The sequence below is a fragment of the Petaurus breviceps genome, unplaced genomic scaffold (assembly GCF_028583685.1).
Source record: "Petaurus breviceps papuanus isolate PSGF00001 unplaced genomic scaffold, PetGlider_PUasm1.0 172, whole genome shotgun sequence".
Taxonomy (NCBI): domain Eukaryota; kingdom Metazoa; phylum Chordata; class Mammalia; order Diprotodontia; family Petauridae; genus Petaurus; species Petaurus breviceps.
In genome coordinates this window covers 4,426,408-4,448,948 of record NW_027185755.1, presented here as the reverse complement: position 1 = coordinate 4,448,948, position 22,541 = coordinate 4,426,408, and the positions used below count along the sequence as shown (strand labels likewise).

The 22,541-nt window shown below is 54.3% G+C and overlaps 1 protein-coding gene across 1 annotated transcript in view; it reads right to left on the bottom strand.

Annotated features, from left to right (window-relative positions):
• The window catches only part of DOCK6 (dedicator of cytokinesis 6), a 56,471-nt gene that overhangs the window by 485 nt on the left and 33,445 nt on the right, over positions 1-22,541 (bottom strand). The window contains exons 15-49 of the mRNA XM_069083031.1: positions 21,730-21,847; positions 21,149-21,219; positions 20,733-20,871; positions 20,426-20,527; positions 19,961-20,047; positions 18,979-19,210; positions 18,661-18,822; positions 18,223-18,386; positions 17,412-17,516; positions 14,224-14,316; positions 13,645-13,740; positions 12,915-13,055; positions 11,944-12,057; positions 11,591-11,761; positions 11,306-11,445; positions 10,986-11,155; positions 10,038-10,192; positions 9,589-9,771; positions 7,800-7,926; positions 7,530-7,614; positions 7,133-7,229; positions 6,803-6,937; positions 6,333-6,485; positions 6,054-6,212; positions 5,859-5,959; positions 5,509-5,701; positions 5,257-5,400; positions 4,943-5,074; positions 4,557-4,571; positions 2,801-2,926; positions 2,071-2,160; positions 1,612-1,848; positions 1,327-1,470; positions 956-1,062; positions 648-815 (exon numbers count right to left, since the gene is read on the bottom strand). Of these exons, the coding sequence (XP_068939132.1) occupies positions 648-815; positions 956-1,062; positions 1,327-1,470; positions 1,612-1,848; positions 2,071-2,160; positions 2,801-2,926; positions 4,557-4,571; positions 4,943-5,074; positions 5,257-5,400; positions 5,509-5,701; positions 5,859-5,959; positions 6,054-6,212; positions 6,333-6,485; positions 6,803-6,937; positions 7,133-7,229; positions 7,530-7,614; positions 7,800-7,926; positions 9,589-9,771; positions 10,038-10,192; positions 10,986-11,155; positions 11,306-11,445; positions 11,591-11,761; positions 11,944-12,057; positions 12,915-13,055; positions 13,645-13,740; positions 14,224-14,316; positions 17,412-17,516; positions 18,223-18,386; positions 18,661-18,822; positions 18,979-19,210; positions 19,961-20,047; positions 20,426-20,527; positions 20,733-20,871; positions 21,149-21,219; positions 21,730-21,847 (4,656 nt within the window). The remainder of the gene's footprint in view (positions 1-647; positions 816-955; positions 1,063-1,326; positions 1,471-1,611; positions 1,849-2,070; positions 2,161-2,800; positions 2,927-4,556; positions 4,572-4,942; positions 5,075-5,256; positions 5,401-5,508; positions 5,702-5,858; positions 5,960-6,053; positions 6,213-6,332; positions 6,486-6,802; positions 6,938-7,132; positions 7,230-7,529; positions 7,615-7,799; positions 7,927-9,588; positions 9,772-10,037; positions 10,193-10,985; positions 11,156-11,305; positions 11,446-11,590; positions 11,762-11,943; positions 12,058-12,914; positions 13,056-13,644; positions 13,741-14,223; positions 14,317-17,411; positions 17,517-18,222; positions 18,387-18,660; positions 18,823-18,978; positions 19,211-19,960; positions 20,048-20,425; positions 20,528-20,732; positions 20,872-21,148; positions 21,220-21,729; positions 21,848-22,541) is intronic.

Below are 22,541 nucleotides of genomic sequence, written 5' to 3'. Positions count from 1 at the left end.
CTAAATTCTGGGCACACAAAGAAAAGCTAAAGACAGGCATCTAAGTAAGTGAATTTGCCCATTTAGCCTCCCTTCAGCCTCTATCTAAGCTTCATGTCCTCACACCAGGTTCCTCAAAGACCCCCAGACCATGTGTTGGAAGGCATCCTGGAAGATACTGGCCACTGTATCTGGTGGTCAGGATGATCTGGATTCAAATCCAATCTCAGGTACTTACCAGCTGTACAGCCCGAGGGAAGTAATGATAATAATAGCTAACAATTAAATAGGCTTTAAGGTTTGCAAAGCCCTTTATCTGTATCATTCCTCTTAATCCCTCATAAAAAGCTGGTGAGGTAGGTGTTATTATTCCTGTTTTACAAATGAGGAAAGTGGGGCTGCCCAGGCTCACACAGCTGATGAGGGCTGATGCCAATTCCAGCACTCTATGCACTATGATTGATACCTAGCTGCCTCTTATGGCCCTTAACCCTTCTGAGCTTCAGTCTCCTCATCTGTAATAATAGTGCCTAGGTTGTGGCCAGAATCAAATGAGCTAATGGACTCTAAGCACTTGTTAAACATTAAAACCCTATAGAAATGTGATGGAGCGTCACGATATCCAAAGATCATCATGTCTCCTTGGCTTGGGGACTCTGCTTCCTTACCTGGGGCTGGGACCTGAGGCAGCAGGGGCAAACAGCTGAGGGATGCGCTGAGTCAGCAGGGGCTGCAGCGCCTCCTTCAGGCGGCTGTAGTTCCGCTCCAGCTCTCGGTGATACTCCTTCTGGTCAGGGCCAATCAGGACCTTGTTCTTCCGCAGGGCATCCTCACACCTGGGGCCAGGAGAGGGGCTCAGGCTCTAGGAGGGGCTGGGGAGCTCATGAGATGGGGTGAGGTAGGAAGGCCCAGACGAGGGGTGGGGGGGCTGTGGGGCTGGAAGTCTGGGGAGGACGGGGGAGATAGGGAGACCTACTTCTTGCAAAAGTCCTTAAAGCAAAGACGAAGCTTGTTGTGGTGTCGGAAGAGCTTGGGGTCCTCAGGGATCTCAGCCAGAAACACTTGTGCCACTTCCAGGGGACCCTGTGTGTGGGTGATAAGAGAGTTCACATCTCCACTTTGAGCCTTGCCTGGGTAGCATTCCAGGCCTGCAATTACTACCCTGGAACATCAAACACCATGAAGCCTGGCCTTATTTCACTGTGGTGTCCTCCATCCTTGGCCTCCCACCTGGTTCACCCATCCTCCAGCTCATGCTTGGTTATCTGCCTTGGCCCAGCGATACCACCCATTTAGGTCGGTGTCTATGCCCAGCCAACCCAGGTTTCCACACTCTGAATGACGTGCCTGGTTCACTGTGGGCCCCACAGAGCCCTGGAGCACCATTTGGAGCATCTTGGCATCAGGAGGTTCCTGCTCTGTGGCAAAGGCGAGTTCCCGTGTTTTTTTCTGCATGTCCTCAATGGCTACCTCCACGGGTGTCAGCACAGTCTGGGGACACACAATTGGGATGGGTTTGGGAATGACAAGGGGGCCTGGGTGGGACTTAGGAAAGCTGGGGTATGTGGCCTCTGCCCTGCCCTGGCCGGGGGGGGGGTCCCATCTCAGCCCCTGGGATCGCAGCCCTGGCACCTCTTCCTTGTGGATGACATTGATTCGGGTCTTGATGTAGGGGAAGGCATGGGCTGTGCTCAGTATTGTCTTTCTCTTGTGCTGTTCCCGAAGCTCCCCATGGGCCCGGCCATCGGCCGTGAAGGGCGTACAGAACAGGAAAGTGCGGAGGTCATAGTTCTTGTCGAAGTATGTCACTCGGTCCTTCAGCTCATATGTGTCAAAGTAGGGCTCCACATAGGTGATCTGGATGTAGGCCTGGGAATGGCCCAGCAAGAAGGCTGTGAGGGCTCCTCAAATGCCCTAGGATTACCACCTCCCCCACATGACTCAATCATGTCAAGGCTCTCTCCCAAACATCCTCTAGATGCCTGCCAATCAGCCCCAGAGGCTACACCTTCTGGATGCCCCCTGCTTCATCCTTCAGAACTGCCGAAGGTGAAGGGATGCCAGGGACTATGTTTATGGGTCTCCTCTTACTTTGTGGGGCTCCAGCTTGGCTTTGTCCACAGGGTTAGAGTCTTTGATCATTTCAACCACATCATCCCCAAAGCGTTCCGAGTAGAATTCCTGAGGAGAGGAAGGTCAAGGGTTTGGGAGACACTTTGGGGAATGGGGCCAGATTGGGTCTCGGCAGGGCAGGGGGGTAAGGGGGACCCAGGATTTCTCCCCAACCCCTAATTTCCCCTTTCATGACTGGTCAGAAAGTTAATGAGCCCGGCTCCGGCCAGCCCAGCCGCAGCCCACAGCGTCCCCCCTACCCTGAGTCATTACACCAGCCCCCCTTTCCCTTACTCATCACGTGGGTAGCCCAGGCTTGCCTGGGTCCTGGAATCCACTGCTAAATTGATAACAAATGTCTAGGCTCTGCTCCCCCTCCATCCTCAGCTTTAGGAGTCTCCTCCTCCCAGCCATGAGCTGGCACCACCCCTTCCCTCTCCCCCTCCCTTTCTTGGGGAACAGAATACCAAGCTGTTGACTGGGGACCAGGGCCTGCCCAGGCCCTACCGGCCCCTGGATCTTATCACCAGCACCTTGTTAAGTCCCCTTACTAACGAGCAGGAGAGGATAGGGATAGGAGTGAGGGAAATTCAGAGAAGTAGGGCATGGAGAGAAACAGGGGCCTCTGGGATGGAGTCAGTCTGTCCATGCCCCTGCCTCTAGGAAGGGCAGGCCCTGGACATCGCCCCCCCCCCAAGCCCCAAGTCACCTCAAGCCGGTGGGAAATCTCAGCAAGTTTTGTGATTGATGGTTCCTTGTATACAAACTCCTGCTCATCCAAATCCCCAAAGCGGGAGCCATAGAATCCGACCCGGAAATATGTCCCAAACATGCGCTGGGGACCTGGGTTAGGGGTCAGGAGTTAGGCTCAGAAAAGCACACCTACCTTCAGGAAAGTCATTTCCTCCCGGTGTTTGGCTCAGGGCACTCTGGCCAGGGCCACCTTGGTCAGGTGGAAAAGGGGACCCGGGAATCCTCCCTTTCCCCAGGGTGCCAAGTTACATCAGGAGCCCTAGCTAAGGAGGCCCCCCTGGACTGGGATGGGGGAAACAACCCCCTAACTCCAGAGGAGATGGGAAAATTGCGGTTGATGGGATCTGAGGTGACCAGAAATTGAGACAGAGATGGGGAGACAGGGAGAAAGAGAAATGGATACAAAGAGAAATCCCTGAACTCCTTCCTTGTCCCATGGAGGCCTTCAAGGCTCCTCAAGACCATTCCCTGAAACCTAGCACCCGGGACTCCAGGTTCCTTGGCCTTCCCTCTCTCCAAGTCTGCACAACACATTCCCTAGCATAGAAGGGGGGAACAGAGGCACAGGAACAGAGAGGTAGCTGGTCTCTTTTTCTGGGAGGGGGCTGTTTAGGGTTGAAATTAATTCACTCACCAATGGCATGTCCAGACAGGGGATGAACCAGTCACAGGGAACATAGAGGAATGAGGAAGGAGAGAAAACACATTCACTTGTGACCTGAGGCATAGGTTCCTTTCCTTATGAACCTGGACTTAAATGCAGGGGACCCCAGAAGGTCAAGCAACCCCAAATCCAAGGGCCCTTGGAATCAACCCATTCCAACACATAACCTGAGGCAAGTAGCTCTGGGAAAGGAGAGGGTAGGGGAAGGCCTAGAGGTTCCAGGTGGCCCCCATGCCCAAACCACACCAAAACCATGTTAGGACTGAAACTCTCAGAACCCCAGAGGGGCCTAAAAATAGCCCTACCAAGGGGGTTGACAAGACTGGCTCTAATTAACAGAAGACACAGAGACAGGAGAAACAGCCTCAGGGCTGCTTGCTGGGTGGGGGGTTTCTGGGGGGCTGCTCAGAATTGGGTGGGGCAGGCTGGGTTCTGGGTTGGAGGTTGGGGAGGCTTTGGGGGGGGTTGTGCTGAATTGGGTGGGGGTTTCTACTCTGCGTTGGGGTTTCTGGAGGGCTGCTCTGGTTGGTGCCAGCAGCCTCAGCCCTGGTGAGGGAACTGCCAGGATGTTGGCATTGTCTTTTTTCACCCTCTCTGGACTATTCAACCACAGTTCCAGAACCAGGCCGGGAGTGGTATGTGTATGTGTGGGGGCATGACTGCCCACAGGAAGAGGGTGCCCAGGGAGGCCCTTCCCCTCCCCCTAGCACTCGGGGACTCCCCAGAGGCAGCAGCCACAGCTGGGTTGAGTCATCTGGGCTCAGGCGCTGCCCACGGGACTTGAGAGGGGAGGAGGGGGGATCATGACCCTGGCAATGGCCACCCCACAGCTGTGCCAGGCAGGGGGTGGAGACTGGACAGGGTTTAACACCTCCCCTCCCCCCTGCCAAGCCACAGCTGCTTCTGATCCTGGGGAATGGGGGTTGTGTGTGTGTGTGTGTGTGGGGGGCTGCTGAGTTCCTTGAGCTCCCCCTGGTGGTTGTAGGGCTATCCCAGCAGGCTCCATAGAGGGTGTCTAGCTCAGGCAGGAGACTGTAACTCAGCTTACCTCCCAACCAGAGCTCTGAAGGGAGAAACAAAGTGAGAGAGAAGGTGAAAGGTCCTGAGGTCCACTGCATTCCACCCCACCATCCACTGCCCACTCAAATCTCCCCCAAACCTCCCGGGGCTACTTTTCCACCTTCACCCTTTGTACTGACCCAGTCCCAGGATCCAGCCTGTATGTGGGGGTGGGGTGGAGGCAGAGAGTGGGGCTAGGGGTGTGTGTGGGAACCTAGTCTATCCAAGGGGCCAGTGTGGGGGAAGCCATTGGCCTGTGCAGAGGGGGCATGGTGACCTGGGGGACAAAATGTTGGCATGGACAGAGGGTCCTAGAGTCAGCTACTGATGTAGGGATGAAGGCTGGGGGTGAGAGGGCCAGGGCTTGGCTCTGACCTGATGGATAATCTTGGTAAAGGCCTCCTGCAGCTTCCCGTGAACGATGGCCAGCTTCTTATAGTCCCGATGGGCCTCCAAGATGGGGATGAGGATCTTGTAGACTTCATTCACAGCCTCGTACAGCCCACCCTGGAGCACAGGGAGTGGAACCACGGAGTTAAACTCATCCCTGGGTTTTCCTTGTTGGGTCTCTAGCCAGTCTAACCCCCTGGGCTTCCCTCTCCCTCTGACAGGGGCTCTTTGGGGGCCCCTCAATGATTTCTGCTCCCCTATTCCCTCCCATCAGCCCACTCCCCTGGACCCCAGCTGACCATGGTGAAGGAGGTGGCCGCCTGCTCCAGCAGCCCCACAAGTCCCAGTTCAGTGAAATGCTTGCCAGAGCAGATCCCCTCTTCATCAGGGGAAAGGATGTCATCTGAGATTGCCGACTCTTCTAGCACATTGGACGAGATGCTCTAGGCAAGAAGGCGACCCGGTGTCCATGGAGGGGTTCAGGCCGGGCACATCCTTCCTCACCATCCCCCCTGGTCATGACCCCTATACTCCCACTGCCTCCTGCCCACCTGGAAGGTGACACAGCCCACAGGCAGGTGGCGACTGTCCTCCAGCAGGGCAAGATACTCAGCCACCAAGGCTGCCGCATGGACAAAGCACTGGGCTGCCTCAGCATGGTTCCCCCGTTCTGCGTGCTTGCCGGCCATGTTCTGAAGCCATGTCAGCCGAAGGTCTGGGGAGCCCTGGTACCCACGGGCAATCCTAGTATCAAGCAGGAGGTTGATACATCCCCCTCATCTGACCATGCCCTCACCAGCCCCCTGCCTGCCCACCCGTCCCCCCCCCCCGCTCCAGCCTCCTGACCACCTGCCTGTCCCCCCCCCAGCCGCCCCCTGACTGCCTGCCCATCCCCCCTCACCTATACATTAGATCAATGAGCATCTCTGGGTCTTCCTGATGCTCTTTCATCTTCACTGTGTCTGTCAGGATCATGTGCAAGTTGAACATGAGATCTTGGACCTGGGGGGCAATTGCAGGCATTGGAGGGAGGCCAGGAGGGTGGCTGGAGGGGGAGGAGGCTGGGGGGGGGGGGGCCAGGCCAGGCCTCAGGCACCTGCTCAGCAAAGGTGCTGTCCCGTAGCTCCAGGTCCTCCTCGGCATAGGTCAGGATGGTCTTGAGTGAACGCCGCAGATGTTCCTCGTTGAAATTCTGTGTTGTCCCCACGAGAGACGACAGGGACATGGTCACCTGCATCTTCACCCGGGCAAAGTTCTGTGGGGGAGGAGCCCCATGAGAGCTGGGGAGGGCTGAGCCCCTCCTTCCTTCTTGCCTTCCTTTGCTCCTGCCCCCACCCTCTCTGAGCCCCTGCAGTCCCCACCCACCCCTACTCACATTTCCAATCTCATAGTTCTGGCGCATAAGGAGGTAGAGGGAGGCGCTGGCATGGGTGCGGATGGTGGTGACTCGACTGCTGCAGTGGCGAAGAAGCCTCAGGCAGAGGTCTGCACACAGCTCTGTGTCCTCTTCAAACAGAAGCTCAGGGAACTGCCGCCCCCACCCCCCAACACACGTTAGGCACACACGTACACATAGGCACTCGTGTGTGCATCCTCTCCCTGGGAGCTGACATAGCCTGGGCTCCTTTCCAGAACACAGCGGGTGTAGAGGGCCTCACCCCGTGATCTGGGAGTGTCCAGGGAGAAAGGCTGGGCACTGGACTCTGGGCAAATTCTGCAGCCCCTTTCCTATACCTAGTAAAAGGTCCTGGCTGGAGAGCAGGGGCAAAGACTCTGGTCTAGGGGTCACGGGGACACCAAGTTGGGGGACAGGAGATGTGTGACACCTGCCTGGGCCCCTCTCACCTTGGACACGAGGGCCCTCTGTGTGGCCAGGCCATGTTGCAGGAAGAGGGCGCTCTGGGTACAGCCCAGACTGTGCAGCAAAACCTTCAATACGGCCCCTAGAAGGCCCTCCTTAGCTTCTGACAGAATCACTGTCTGGGGAAAAAGATGGATGGAGGAGAAAAAAGTGGACAGACTGCATGCAGATTTATGGACGGGTGAATGAAGGAGGAAAGAAGGATGTATGGATGGAGAGGGGAGGCTGGGACAAGGGAATCTTGGTGTCAAGGGTCATCGTCAGCCCCAGGCCCAGAAGGCATATCCTTGGGGTCACTGCCCAAGGATCCCTACCTGCACAATGACCTCCAGCGTATCCAGTACTATGAGGTTGGCTTCTGTGGCCAGGTTCCCGTCCACGAGGGCTTCATGTTCCATCTCATCCTTGGTTCTGCAGAGAAGCGTGTGTATGTGTGTGTGTATGGCGGAGGGGGGCAGTGTTCGACCATGTGTGTGTATGGGGGGGGGGGGGGCAGTGTTGGACCATGTGTGTGTACAGCGAAAGGCATCAACCGGACCCACCTTGCCATGCTATGGCTGGTTCTGTCTCTGGTTCCTGGATGTGTTTGTGGAGGGATGCCTCAGGTCCAGTTTCTGAACTCCTAACTACCTCCACCCCTTGCCCAGTTGTTTCTTGTCCCCCTCCCCCCATCCCCCAAGCCCAGTCCAATTCTCTTTCTGCCCCACCCACTTGTCCACTCTGTCCGAGGTTTGCTTCCAGTGTGTGACATTCTTCCTCCATCTCACGTTCTCCTGGTTCCCAAATGGGCTTCTCTCTGAGACACAGAAGTACAAGCAATCACACTGTCAATGGGAAACCTCGCCATCTGAGTGCGCTAGTGTGCACAGGGCTCAGTGGTCCCTTCCATGTGGGGCACAGCTGCCACTGGAGAGAAGCTGAGGGAAAGGGAAGGGGTCTGGCCGGCCCAGGGGGTAGGAATCTTTGGCAGCCATCGCTTACCCCGGCTGCGCCGCACCATCTCTTGCCGGGCCCCGATGGTTCCCAGGATAGCCTCCTCCAGTCGGGCTTTCATATCCAGTGACTTCTTGAAAGTGAGGCTGTTGATGCGTTCAAAGGCCTTCTTCCCCTGGTGGTGGTGGAGGGAGGTGTTTTAAGGGGTGGGGGTTGTGTGAAAGGGGGGGGTCTGGTAGGCCCCTTCCAATCCCCATTGCTAAACTCTTCCTGCCTGAGCCCTCCTCCCACTCCAGATCTCTTGTGAAGGTGTCTACGAGACAGATGCAATGCAGAAGTGGAGGGTCTGGGGTAGGGGAAGGGGGCATTCAGTTCCAAAGGTGCCAAGAACCTCTGTGCGTCCTCCACACTGTTGATCACTGTCCTCTCCAGGTTTCTGTGACACTGCTCTCTCTGACTGCCTGCCACAAGTCTACCATGCATGTAACGGGATATTCCATCCTCTTAATATTTTCATTCTATTCCACTGGGGATCACTTGGTGGTCTCATCAGCTGGGGTGGTGGGGGTTCAATGATCATCTGATCATCTCTATGCAAATGACTCCCAGATCTCTACATCTGCCCCTAATGTCCTGAGATCTAGTCTTATATCACCAACTGCCAGTGTTTATCTTGAACCGACTGTCCCATGGATATCTCAAACTCAACACGATCAAATCAGAACTCCCTGACTTCCCCAAACCTCCCCCTTCCTAACTTCCTTATCACTGTCCAGGACGTGACCATCCAGCCTCCCAGCCCTCCAGGCTCACAAGTCAGACCATCCTCACCTGCACTCACCCCACAAATCTCATCGAGTCTAGTCATTTCTGCTTCCATGGCTATCACCCTAGTTCAGGAAATTATCAGCTCCTATGTGGCCTATTGCAATGGTCTTCCAATGAGTCTCCCTGCCTCACTCCAAGCTGCCTAGTGATTTTCAGGTTGACCATATTGCTCGCCTGCTAGATAAGTGCCAATGGCCCTCTATGACCTCCAGAGTCAAACAAAGCCCTTTTGTGGCATCTCAAGCTCTCCACCACTTGGTCCCTTCCTACCTTTCATCTTTATTCCTTTCCACATACTCAGTGATCCAGCTACACTGGCCTATTTGCTGTTTCTAGCACCGCTCTCATCTCTGTGCTTTTGCCCTGGCTGTTCCTCATGTCTGGAATGCCCTCCCTTCCTGACTTATCCTCTTGGCTTCTCTTGACTCCTCCAAAAATTCAAGTCAAACTCCACCTTCTGCCTTTCCTGGTCTCATCTTAACTACCTGGTGCCTTTTCTCTGAAACTACCTCTCGTTTACACTAAATTCATCATGTAGTTGTTTGCATGCTGTCTCCCCACTGGATTGTGAGCCCTCTGAGAGCAGGGGGCATTATTATAGTCTTTCTTTGTATCCCCAGCGCCTGGAACATAGCAGGCACTTAGTAAAAGCTTTGCTGACTGACAGGGAGAAGCCAGGGGGCAGTGGGTAGCAGTGTCCAGTCCCCGGGGAGAACAGGAGATAGTACCCAGGGAACTATCAGAGGCCTACAATGCCTCAGAGTGGCCCTTGTCACACTGGTGATGGCAGAACCTTGGGTCGGTGTGGGTCTAAACCAGGACAGATTTGTCCCACAACTTTCTGTGGGTCTGGCCCCTTACGGGACAAGAGATGGGATCACAAGATCTAGGGCTGGAGGGGAGGGGTTAGAAGTCATTTAGTGTAACCTCTTCATTTTTGGGGTACAGAAACTGAAGGCCAGAGGGGAACTAATTTGTTTGGGGTCACAGAGGGATGAAGTGGACAGACCTTGTATTCAAAGCAGGATGTGCAGAGATGCAGCAGGTCTAACAGGCGGGCAAGCTGCCCGGGGCCCAGGTCACTGGTCCAGTGCTGCAGGAGCCCAGGCTCTGCATTCTTCAGCACCCACAGTGCACAGATCAGCAGGGTCCGGCTTGTATCTGCTGCCAAGGGGCTAACTGTGCGGGGGGGCTGAGAGCGAGAGAAGGCTGACCTACATACAGGGCCTGGCTGTTCCTGCTCCATCTGAGACAACCAGGCCATGGACTCTGGGCCATTACTTTATCCTGTACCCTCCATCCACCAGTCCCACCCTGCCCCCCCATCTCTTCTGAAGCTGTCTGTGGGACCCCACCCTGGGGGAGTCCCCTTCTCCGTGTTCTGAAAGCTGGGGTCTTGTCTTTCCCTACCCCTATATACACACTGGCATTTCAGACCCCTCCGCCCGCAGTACTCACAGGTGGAGGCCCCTGGGGAATGCTGGGCCGTAGACCTGGGGGTAGGGGGCTCCCTGCGATGGCCATAGCCACAGATGGGCTAATGGTACTGCCCCCATCCATGTCTATATCCACATCTGGCATGGAGGCCAGTCGGGAGCGCTGACCACTGCTCTCTGCAGAGGGAAGGACAGATTTTCCTGGGAGTTGGGAAGGAGCCAGATATTCTTTCTTAGGTGGGTAAGGGGCATCCAGAACAAACTTCTGTCTCCCCTTGCTGGGGCCCCCAAGAGAATCCCCCAAGCTCTATGGGTCTGGCACCCATCTCCCCCTCCTCCACCTGTGCAGGCTGGGCACTGCCAGGATGCATGTGGAGAGAGAGCCCAGGCCCAGGAAGAGGAGAGAGGGGCTCCCCCAGCTGGTGCACAGAAAGTGCTTGATGTGTTAAATTCATTTGATATACCTCTGTGAGGCAGGTGCTATTATTATCATCCCTACTTTACAGATAAGGAAGGTGAGGCACAGAGGTTTAGTGACTTGCCCAGGGTCATACAACTAGTGAGTGTGAGGCAGGATTTGAACTGAACTCCTCCTGACTCCAAGTCAGCTAGGTGGTGCAGTGGACGGAGCACTGGGCCTGGAGTCAGGAGGACCTGAGTTCAAATCCTGCCTCAGACACTTACTGGCTGTGTGACCCTGAACAAGTTGCTTAACCTTTGTTTGCCTGTTTCTTCCGCTGTAAAATGAGGATAAATAACAGCCCCTACCTGGAAGGGTGGTTGTGAGTAGCCAATGAGAGAGCATTTGTAAAGTGCTTTGCAGTGCCTGGTATGCAGCAGGTGCTAAATAAATGCTCATTCCCTCTGCATCTCCTCCCTCCTTCGTGGCCATCACTATCTATCCACTGTGCCGCCTGGTTGGAGTCTCCCCCTCGGGATCCCCGCCCCCGCTGAGAGCAGGCTGGCTGACCTGAGAAGTCGTGCAGCTGGGGAAGGGTGTCCAGGACGAGGGTGAGCAGCGGCAGGTAGAGCTGGGCCACGCGGGCCTTGACCTCAGGCTCTGCGTAGCGGGCGTCAGCATCGTGACTGCACAGGAGGCCATGCACGGCGCTGATTGCTTTCTTGTGCAGGAAGAACACCCTGGGGAGGTCTGGGGGGTTAGCAGGTACACGGGCCACGCTCTCCCACCCTTTTTTCCCTCTTGGCCCAGAGCCTGGCGCCCAGAGGAGATCAAGGAGCTTCTGTGGGCTGGGCTGGTGGTTCAGGAGAGGGAAAGGCCCCCTCACTCACCCCTCGGCCTCGGGTTCTAGGATCAGGGCCAGTTCAGTCAGCAGAAGGCCAGCTAGGAAGTGCTGCTGCCGGAAGGAGCCCGAAAGTTCAAACATGCTGATCACCTTGGGGTCCTGGACGTGGCTGGAGAAGGCTGAACTCTAAGGAGGACGTTGCAAGTTCAGGGCCTGGCACCCAGGAGACCCTGGATGAATGTGGATGCTGAGGGTTGGGGTGCACTTTGGACAGGTGGAGGAGGCGGAGGAGAGGAGTCAGGGTCAAGGTCAAGGTCAAGACTGGCCTTACCTGGGAGGTGGCAGAGGAGACAGAAGGTGAAGGGGAGGCCGGGGGAGAGATGGGGCTGCAGGGCAAGTTCAAAGTCACATAGTGCTCATGGCTGCAGAGAATCCGGGTAAAGTCCATACGCAGAGTTATCAGCCCGTTGGGGTTGGGCGATGACTGCAGGCGAGTGGTCACCTATCCAAGGCTGCAGTCAGTGGGGCTGGCAGGGGAACGGTGGCCCCATGGCCATCTCCTCCTTTCCTTCCTCCCAAATATGCCTCCTCCTTGTCCACCTGCGTGCCATCATGGTCCCCTCCCAGCTTCCTCCAGCATCCTCCCAGGGACACCCTCCCAGCCCATGACCCTCTCTTTTCTACCTGCTTATAGTAGGCCCTGATGAGACTGAAGACAAAGCCTCGATCCACCAGGGACAAGAGGTCACTGAGGAAGAAGGCTAGGCTGGTGTTGAGCCGCTCGGCCAGCTCCGAATCCTGCAGTTATCAGAGGGCAGGATATCAGTTTCAAGCCCCAGCAGGGCTGTGCAGAGGTCATCTGTACTAGCCATCGGGCCAAATCTCTCCCCACCACCCTTATTTCTTCCTTGATGGTCCCTTTGACCCCTAGAAGTAGGGAAGACAACCTTCCATTCTTTCTTGGCATCCCCTTTTACAACTTTATTTCTTCCCCTGCGTTGGTGACCCCAAACTATTTCCTCCAATCCTAGACTTAACTTTCTAGGTCCTAATCCCCTTCTCCAACTTTCTGCTGGAAATCTGACCGTGAACATCCTGCTGACCCCTGGAATTCATTATGTCCAAATGAGAGAGCCATCTCCTTGCTTTCCCCCCAAGAAACAAAAGCCTAGCTCACCTTGCTGACCTCCCTATTGTGGTCAATGATTCCATCTCCATGTTGGCCTAATGCCTACTCCCATCCTGACAAAATTTATCTCATCCTTCCCTCTCCAGGAAGCCATCCAGTATTGTGATCTACACTGATTTCTCCTCTGAGCTGAATCCTGTACACTGACTCTGAGTCATACACAGGCCTGTATCGCCATGTGGTATTACTTCATATTGAGATGTCTGTGATGGCAGAGCCTGGGTCAGCTTCTCCTATCTCTCCTCACTACCAGAGCATGGAGGTAGGTATATGAGGGTGCCAATCAACAGCTAACTGATAGACAAGGTCCCATGCAAGATCAAAACATCGTGTTTGTTCCTATGCCTTCCAGCCCATCCTGCCCCCAATCACATCCCCTAAAGTCAATCCACAGCCCTGCGTTGGCCTGGCTCTCCTAGTCACCCCGAGGATAGGTCAGCATTGCTCCCTAATGGCCAGCCCCTACCTTGTGGCTGCGGGCGGTGACCTCCAGCCCCACAGAGTTGACCAGGGCTGAGATGTCATCCATGAAACGGCCTGGAAAGCGCAGCTTCCTGGGAGTGTCCAGACGTTCACTCAGCACCAAGTGTAAGGCCATGCTTTTCACCTGGGGAAGGGAGAAGGATGCTAAAGGCCAGAGGTTTGGGGTGGGGGTGGGGAACATGGATGACACACGTCTGTGTAAATGGTTCCTCTAGAAGAACCACAGAATTTTGGAGTAAGGAGGGACCTCAGTGACCATCCAGTCCAACCTGCATCTCACAAGGCACCTCCACTAGAACACAGCTGGTGGGTGGGCTATCAGCTAACCTCTGCCTTGAAAACTTGGGGCAGCTCAGTTTAGGTTTTCCAAACTTCATCAAGCCTCTTTAGCTTCTTTCTAACTGCCTCCCATCATTCCTAGTTCTAAGTTAGAGGGCCTGGGTTTGAATCCTGGCTAGGTCACCTACACTCCATGTAACCAGGGACAAGTAACTGTACTTCTCTGAAATGGAGGTGGTGTGGGGGGAAGACTAGATGACCACGAAAGTCTCATCCTGCTTGAAGTCTCTGATCTGACGTCTAACCCCTCTTCCAAATCTGCAAGCCACCTATCAGGGCCCACCTGAGTCTTCTCCTCTCCAGTAGGACCCACCCCTAATTCTTCCAAGACAGATATCCTGGGAAATAGCTTTTCCTCTGGGCTAGAGGCTTACCATGAGCTGGAAGAAGAACCAGGCATGTTGCAGAACGGCCTCCCGAACAGCACTGCCGCTCACCACCCACTGAAGGGCCAGCTCCTCATGTAATAACTTCAGGGAGGGGGGTACAGAGGAGGGGTCACAGACAGAACAGGCTGCCTCCCCACCCTCCCCATACCACGCAGGGAGCACAATTCTAACCAAAGCATCCACCTCTTTGATCTCTTCCTGGGGGTAGAAGGGGAGCCTCTAGCCTCCTATTCTACCACTAATCCCAGAAACACAAGCCCTCCCCTCTGTGCTTTGTGACTCCAGTCAGCTCCTTGCCCTCTCTGGGGTCCTCGCCTAGGACTTCCTCACCCCAACTGCTACGTCTGGCCCCTTGACAGGTGGTATGATGGATAATACAGGAGACTGAATTCAAACAAAAGGGCTCAGGGATAGAATAAAGGCTGGAGAGTGAGATGGGATGAGACAGGCCTTCTTTAACCCCAGCCTCCCCCTGTGCCAGACCAGGCTGGGCCCTGGAGAGGGGGGAAGCCCCAACAACAGGAAGATCATGAGGATACATCAGGGCCCCCTTCACCAAGCTACCTTCCTCCCAGTAGGTCTTGGCTGGGAGGTTGCTGGGAGAGATGAGGAGTCCTCGAGATAGGAGGAAGCTCGGTTAGGGCCTCGATCCATGGCCTGTGAATGGGGTGGGATGGAGAGGAAGAGGAAGAGATGATGGAGGAGAGGGTTAGTGTGGATAGAACAAAGGGAGAAGGAAGGAGGAGTAGCATTGAGGAGAGAAACTGGATGGCATGATCCAATGGGGGAAACAAACAGCCTTACCTGGGGTCCTCTCCCTTTGCCCTTATCCATTCTGTGTCTACATGGCTGCTCTGCCATCCCCAAACCCGGTAACCTTGCTCTAAATACTCTCATGATTTCCCATTTCCTACAATGCTCAATTCGAACCTCAATCTGGCATTCAGTGCCTCCCTGCAATTTCTACTTCATCCTTTCTGATCAACAAAATGACCACTGCTACCCTCATCCACCTTTCCAGTCCCAGAGCTCCCACCCTAAAGTCCAAAACCTTGAACCAGTCTAATCTACAATTCACACACACACACCACACACACTGACAGCCCCAGTGTCCCCCCCAACCCCGACTTATCTTAAAATTCTAATTATCCTTTAAGGCCCAGCCAGAGTCCTAGCTTTCCCATAAATCCCTCACTACCTCCTTGAGCCCATGCTGGTCTCCCCGCTCTGACCTTCTGTACCTTCTACTGATGGAACCATATTCTATAGCCCATGGCAACAGATGAGAAAGACCCCAGGTTCTTCCAAAGACTGTGCTGGGTCTCACTGCCCTGTCTATCTCTAATGCAGGGGCCACTAGGGTCACCAGCTCTTCCTCTGGGACCTCCAGACAAGGTCCTCCCCATCTTCCCAGTGAATATGGAGATACAGATCAGCTTCTAGGCTGTGACTGGGAGATTCCATCTCCAGAGGAGAAAAAAGGAAGACATTTTAGAGTGAGGAAGGAATATTTGGGGTAAGCAAGTCTGTTTTTTTTTCTTTTTGGAGGGCAATTGGGGTTAAGTAACTTGCCCAAGGTCACACGGCTAGTTTTTTTGTGTGTCTGTGTGTTAAGTGTCTGAGTCCAGATCTGAACTCAGGTCCTCCTTACTCCAGGGTCGGTGCTGTACTCACTGTGCCTACTAGCCGCCCCCTGGGGTAAGCAAGTCTGAGGCAGCTGGTGAGAGAAGGCAGGAAATGATGTTGATATTAAGTAGCATTTATATAACACTAAGGTTTACAGAGTACTTTACAAATGTTATGATACTTTATTTTACAGATGGAGATTGAGGCCCAGGTAAGTTCATGACTTGCCCAGGGTCACTCTGCTAGTAAGCATCTGAGGCTGGATTTGAACTGAGGTCTTCCTAACTCCAGGTTCAAAACTACCCTAGTTGGGAGAATTAATCAGTGAGTATTGAGAGTGCCTACTGTACCTCAGATACTAAAGACAAAGATCAAACAGTTTCTGCCTTCAAGGAACATGCATCCTTTGGGGAGTGCTATGCGGGCTCCCTGAGGGCAGGCCCCATAACCAGCCAGACCAACCCCAGTGAAGGAATAGGAAGGAGGTGGGGGCCTGGCCCTAGGCAGAGCCTCAGATGACCACTAGGTGTCACTGTTCTCCCCAAAATGGAAGATGGGGCAAAGAGAGGGTCCCTCTTCTGGTCCTTCAAAGGAGTCAATCCTGAGCTGGACTGTGGACGCCACTCCCTGCTCCGTGGGGGGAAAGCCAAGAGGATGAGACTTGGGTCATTCCCCAGGGAACCAGCTTTCTGCTTTCTCATCTGCAAAATGAGCAGTCTGGCCCACTGATCCCTAAGGTCCCTTCCAGGTGTAAATCTATGACCCATGATTTGTGGTTTCTACCTCTGCATCTTTACACACAGGCCTGCATCGCCTATTTCTTGGACTACAGTCTACATATCATTTGTCTTCTCATTCCAAACTAGCCTCTATACAGCTACCAAAAATGATTTTCCTACAGCATAGGTCTGACCTTGTCACTCACTTCCTCAATAAACTCCCATGGTTCCCTATCACCTCTAGAATTAAACATAAACTCCTCTGTATGGACCTTTTGCGACCCAGGCCCAATATGCACTCTATGGTTCAATCAAACTGGCCCGCTTTACTGTTCTTCATACAGGAGAAACTCCACTGGAAGCTAGGTGTTTCAGTGGATAGAATGTGGGACTTGCACTCAGGAGTTCAAATCCTGACTCCTTAATTGTATTACCCTGGGCAAGTCATTTGACTGCCTCAGTTTCCACACCTGCAAAATGAGGATAATAACAGCACCTGCCTCGGAGTTGTCTTAAAGCACTTTGCCAAGCTTAAGTACTGTATAAAACGCTAGTTATCATTATCATCTCCCTCCTCCGAGCTTTTGCACTGGCTGGCCCCCCTGCTTGGAATTAACTTCTCACCTCCGTCTCTCAGATTCCCTGGTTTCCTTCAACAATCAGCTTCCCCAACCCCTTCACTTGGCATTATTCTACATTTTCCTCTATATGTATATGTCTTTCCTGATCGAAATAATAATCTCCTTGAGGACAGGTGGTGTTTCACTCTTGTCTTTGTAATCCCAATACCAAGCACGTTGTCTGGCACACAGTAGTAGCTGATTGGAGAGACAGAGCATGACCAAGGCCAGAGTGACGTTCAGGTTGTGAAAGCCCAGAGGAAGTTGGGAAGGCTTCAGAGAGGATATGGGAGGTGGTCCAGGCCTTGAATTACAGATAAGATTACGCATCTGGGGTGGGGTGGTATATGGCATTCCAGGTAAGTGAAAATAGTAAGAAAGATACAAAGAATCCCTGGTCACTTGAATCTGCTTAGATGCCAGCCTAGACACCCCAGGCTTGGCCCTCGGGCCTCTTGTCTGTCCCTCTAGCTGTTGTCACTGACCATGACTCCAGAGAGCCTGGGGAGGGCCCAAGCAGAGGCAGAAGACTGGCTCAGACGATCTGCCTAGCCCTAGGTCCCAAATCTTACCCTCACCAGGTCAGACAGTTAAATGTTTGTTCTCCTTTATGGAGAATTGCGCTCCTTTCCCCACCCCAACAGAAATGACCTAGAAATATAGATTCCCTTCCTTGCCTGCATTAGGCAGACCCTCATGTTAACGGGTAGCAGAGTTCATGCCAAAGCAGGGGTGGGGGCATGCACTGGGGCCCTGGGGATGGCAAGCTGCACGCAGGGTGGGGCACCTGTTTGAGGTCAGCGCTGTAGTTGGGGTGAATCCGCCTCAGGACGGCCTTGCTGCCCCCTGGGGCATAAGCAGAATTCACCCAGGAGTGAGAGCGGTCCACACCCTAGAGCCGGTCGGTGGGTGAGTAGGTGCAGGGAGAGGGGTGTGGGGAGGGGGCACCAGAGACATGGAAAAGAGGAAAACCAGGGTGAAACCAAGCACAGGCTTCCACAGCATCTTGGCACACACAGACCCACACACAAAAATGTGTGTGCAAACATGCATGCACATTGAACCTACACACCGACCCCCAAAACCTGCTTAGCTCAGGGAAGGTCTTTAGCTTTGGCTAGGGTCTATGTTTGTGGGTGGGGGAATGGGAAAGGTAACAGATGGTTTCCAGAACAAGAAGGAGCTCAGAGTTCATTTGGTCCTGACCCCTCATGTTACAGAGGAGGAAACTGAGGTCCACATTGGGGAAGGGACCTGCCCAAGGTTAGCAACACGTCATCAACAGAGCCAGGATTAGGACCTGGGGACTGCTGAATTCCAATCACCAGGCATCTCAATGAATCCATCCCTTGTCAGGTCTATGGATGTGAGAGCACTTCACATCCTATCCCCCCTGTGTCTTCCCACCCTCAACAAAAAGATGCTGAGGACCCAGTTCTCTTTACCTTTCCCAAGCCCCATCTTGCCCTCCCAACCCCTTGCAGTCCAACAGAGATGCATGACCTCTCCCTCCCCACCCCTTTCCCCAGGCCCCAACCCACACCTTGCAGGCCAGGATGTGGGTGCCCCTCCCCCTTTTCCCTGGCCCCAGCCCACACCTTGCAGGCCAGGATGCGGGTGACCTCCTCATCTGGGGAGCAAGGAGAGGAGGCTAAATCAGGGTTGCTGCTGCTGATGCTCTTGGAACGAGACAGGTGGAGGCTGGAGGGTCGGCCAGGGGCACGGGACAGTGTGGCACATTGCACAGGGGGTGGAGGAGGCACTGGGGAAAGGACGGGGTATGTGAGGGTTACAGGGGCTCTCAGACACGCTCCTTACACCCTCTGCCCTCTCTCAAAGACCAGTCAGATCCCAAAGGGTTCCTGCTCACTGCCCTGGGCATCTCTAACTCCCAGCACAGGGCTAGGCTCCAGAACCCTGTTCTTTGACTATCCAGTCTGGGAAGGGAGTGGTTAGGGACTCAGTGCTGCCAGGCTGGGGTGGTTAGTGTTGGTATAGACTGTGTCCCCACTGGGAGTGGGCAGTAGTTCACTTACCACCTGTGGGGCCAGGCTCAGGGCCAGGCAGTCTGAAGGCATAGTGGATATAGGCAGCCAGCAGCTGGTTGTGACCCCTCTGGTCCTGGGCTCCGTCTAGACTCTTGTGAATAAGGCTGACCACCAAGGCAATGGCTTCAAAGGCCCCACGGCCCAGGTTCACTACAGGGCAAGGGAGGATCACCACGTCAGCTTCTGTTACCCTCCCTCCTTGCACTGACCTGGGCACTCATCTTCCAACCTGGTAAGTGGAGGCCCAGAGAAGTAGCAGAACCCCCACCCATCCATCCTGGCCAACCTGCCACCCCCGGCCCTCACCAATCTGGCCGCCAATGACAGGGGGCCTGACAATGAGGTGGATGAGTTTGTCCAGCACGTGGTGGGAGAAGGCGACAAGGGGCTCAGGGCTGGCCAGTCGCAAGGCCCCCACGCTGCTTTTGAGTTCTGTCTCCACATTGTTCTCACTCAGGATAACGTCCTTCAGGCGGAAGGGGAAGGAAGCCTCCTCTAAGACGTGAACCAGCATGAAGAATTTGTCCAGGTGGGGGTCCTGGAGGTGGGAGGGTCAAGTCAGACAGGTTCTAGGGGCCTGATGTGTACAAAGAAACCTCCCTCCCCCCCAAGCAGCTAATTCACAGGGTCAGGCCATGCTTCCCGCTGGTTCTCACACTCTGTACTGTCTACCTAAATATCCATCTCCTCCAGGAAGTCTCCTTCTGACCAACCCAGCCCAGCTCAGCCCATGAGGACTCTGTTTCTTCTGGACTCATCTATCTCTAAGAGACTGAGCTCTATAAGTTCTCTCTCTCTTACATATGTCATGGTAGTAGGGGAGTTAGTGGTGGTATAGGCTGGTAAGCCAGTACCATCTTACCCACTGAATAAACCAGCTCTCCATGAATGGCCTTCTCAACGCTCACCTTGCTTGAGCCAAGGTCTGAGTCAGCAGCTGAGCCAAAAATAGCTCCTGGGGGTGGGGGTGACCCCGGCCTTCCTTCTACCCCCTGTCACTCACACTCTGCCATGGATGCCAGCCAGGTGCATTGGCCAGTTCTCCAATGCTAGGTCTGAAAGCCATGGGCCTCTGGGCCACGTGAGAGCTCACAGAGCTTCCTAGGTGCTTAGGACCTTAGGGCTGCCTTGAGAGGCTTTTTTTGGAGGGGGGAGGGGATGGTCCCTGTGGTTACTCCCAGCAAGAGCAGAGGGGGCAGCCTCCTGGTCTCCTCTGTATGTTTGCCCTTCTCTTCGGCCCTACACCAGGGCAGATGGCCCCACTGCCTGCTCTCCGCCAGTCGGGTACCTGCGGGTGTACTGAAGACACAGCTGTGAGTTCCACACTGAACACACTCTTGTGACCATCTACCCATCGCATGCCAGGGAGTGGAACCTAGAGGAAGGGAGAGATGGGCAGCCCTAGACCTCAGGAATCCAGCCAGCCTGCCAACTAGGGGAGGTAGGGATGGGCAAGAAACTGTCTTCCCTAGAACATCTGCTGCCAGCTCCTTGGGGCCTGATCACGCTCTGGGCAACCCCACCCCACCCCCTCCCACTTGCTGATGTTGCGACATCAGATGGGTCCAGCCCCACCTGGCTGGAGTCAGGGCCACAGTGGGATGGGGGTAGGGAGAAGGATGGAAGCATTATATTTTAGGGAGCTCCTCCCCATGCTGAGGCAGCTTGGAAAACTCCAGGCTAGTCTGGGATAGGGGGTCTCAAGTGTGCCAGACACTACCAAGGAACCTTGGGCCAGGGGATGGCCACTCACATCAGGTGTGAGCACCGAGTAGCTGGGGGGTGGCCGGTCCACAGACACAGGCAGACAGAAGGGGCCCGTCCTCAAGCGGCTATGCTGCAGGAGAGGAATCCACTGTGGGAGGGAGGGACATGAGTGAGAGCTGGTAAGCCCACTGAGAATAGGCCATTTCCCACACAAACCTCTACCATCTTGGAAGCCCAAAGGAAGAGGGAGGGTTGGGAACAGACAGGCAGTCAGAGTGGGGAGCTCCAGAGGCATGCATGGAGCTGGGAGGGCCCAGATGGTGGTAAGCAGGAGAAGGGGTCCTGGTTCTCACAGTATAGCCAACAGGTGTTTCCAGAGGTGTGCTAGGCCGTGGCTGGCAGCTAATGTGATAGAATGTGAACAGCAGGTGGTGGTTCTCCGTCACGTTGGCTGGGAGCTGCACCTTGAACTCCTCATAGAACTCTGGGCACCTGGCAGGCAGGGAGAGGTAGGCTGGTGAGCCCTGGGGGGTTCCAGACCCTGCCCTCCACCTCCACAGAACATTCTTTAGGTCCAGGGGCCCACCAGAGGGCAGCGAGAGCCTGACTCTCCAACCAGTTCTGACTGATGCTCTTAACCACCCTCTGACTGCCCCAAGTCCCTTAAGACCAGCTCGATCCCTTTGTGCCCACATCAGCTTTTTCGGCTTCCCAGCCCCACCAAAACCTCCCCACCACCCTACAGGTTTGACTCTTTGGGCCCCCATACTTGCTATGATACACCACGGCTGTGTAGGCCTCTCGGGAAAATTCACTGCAACTGGACTTCCCAAATATCACCTTAGGGATGAGGAGAATCAGGGTTTAGAGCAGCAACACCTCCCTCACATACCGCTCCTTCCGCCTTGGGCTGAGGAGGACAGATAAGGTGCTTCTGCCCATAGCCAGAGGTCAGAGGCTAGACTGGGGGACATCTACAGAGAAGCCACCCCTACCCCTACTGAGGACCCAACCTGCGGTGACAGGGATAGAGCTCGGGGCTAGAAGGGCCCAGAAAAAAGGGGAGGCCCCCAAGCATTTCCTACCCCCAGATACCCAAGTAACTATCCTCTGGCCCTCCCAAATGTAGCTTCTAGATTGAGACATGATTCACAGGATTATAACATATCAAATTTGGGAAGGCCCTTAGAGAGCGGGTGCAAGAAAGGGAGAGGGATTTCTCAATCTTACCCAGACCTATCTACAAAGAGCAAGGGTAGGGCTGGAAACCAGCTGCCCTGACTTTAGGTAGAGAGCTCTTTTCATGACAATGCTGTGTCCCATGAGGTATACACACACACACACACTGACCGGCAAAGCCTGGCTGGGGTCTTCTCCCGCCATGTACTGCACTTTGATGGCGATGTTCCTCACCGAGCCCTGACGGCTGCTAAAGTTGAGGTTGTGGGGATAGATGTATAGTAGGTTTCTGGAGGGGGGAGAGGAGAATTTAGGTAAGGGGTCAAAGCCAATTCCTTTGGTTCTTCACACTGCAGGACTCAACCCCATGGAATCAGGCAATAACCAATGGACAAACATTCATACTGTGCCCTATGACTGCCAGGCACCCCAGATGCCACATCTCATCTGGGTCTCACAATCCTGTAAGACGGGTAATGACAGGTCTAGTTGTCCCCGTTTTACAGATAAGAAGACCAAGGCTCCTTGAGGTTAAAATTGACTTGCCTGTGATCACGAACCTTGTTAAGTGCTGGGGAGACAATCTGAACCCAGATCTTTCTAACCCCAATTCCAATACTCACTTCAGGATGAGGGATGAGAGAGGATCATTAGAACTGGAGGTATCTTAGAAATGAGCCAATCCAGCTTTCTCATTTCACCGGTTCTTTTTTCAGTAGAAACTAAGGCAAGAGACGGCCTGCCCAAAGTAACCCAGTTCAAAAGTGTCCGTAGACATTTAAACTCAGTTGTGGTCTAAGTCTCACAGACAGAAAAGTGCTTGACTAAGACAGGCTTGTGGAAGGAAGGATTGGGGTCATTAGGGAGGGCTTCATGGCGGAGGTAGGATTTGAACTAGGCTTTGAAGGATGGGCAGGAGTTAGAAATCTGAATTCAAAGGAATTCTTCAATTTAGGGCTGGGAGAGTCATAGACTCAAGCTGA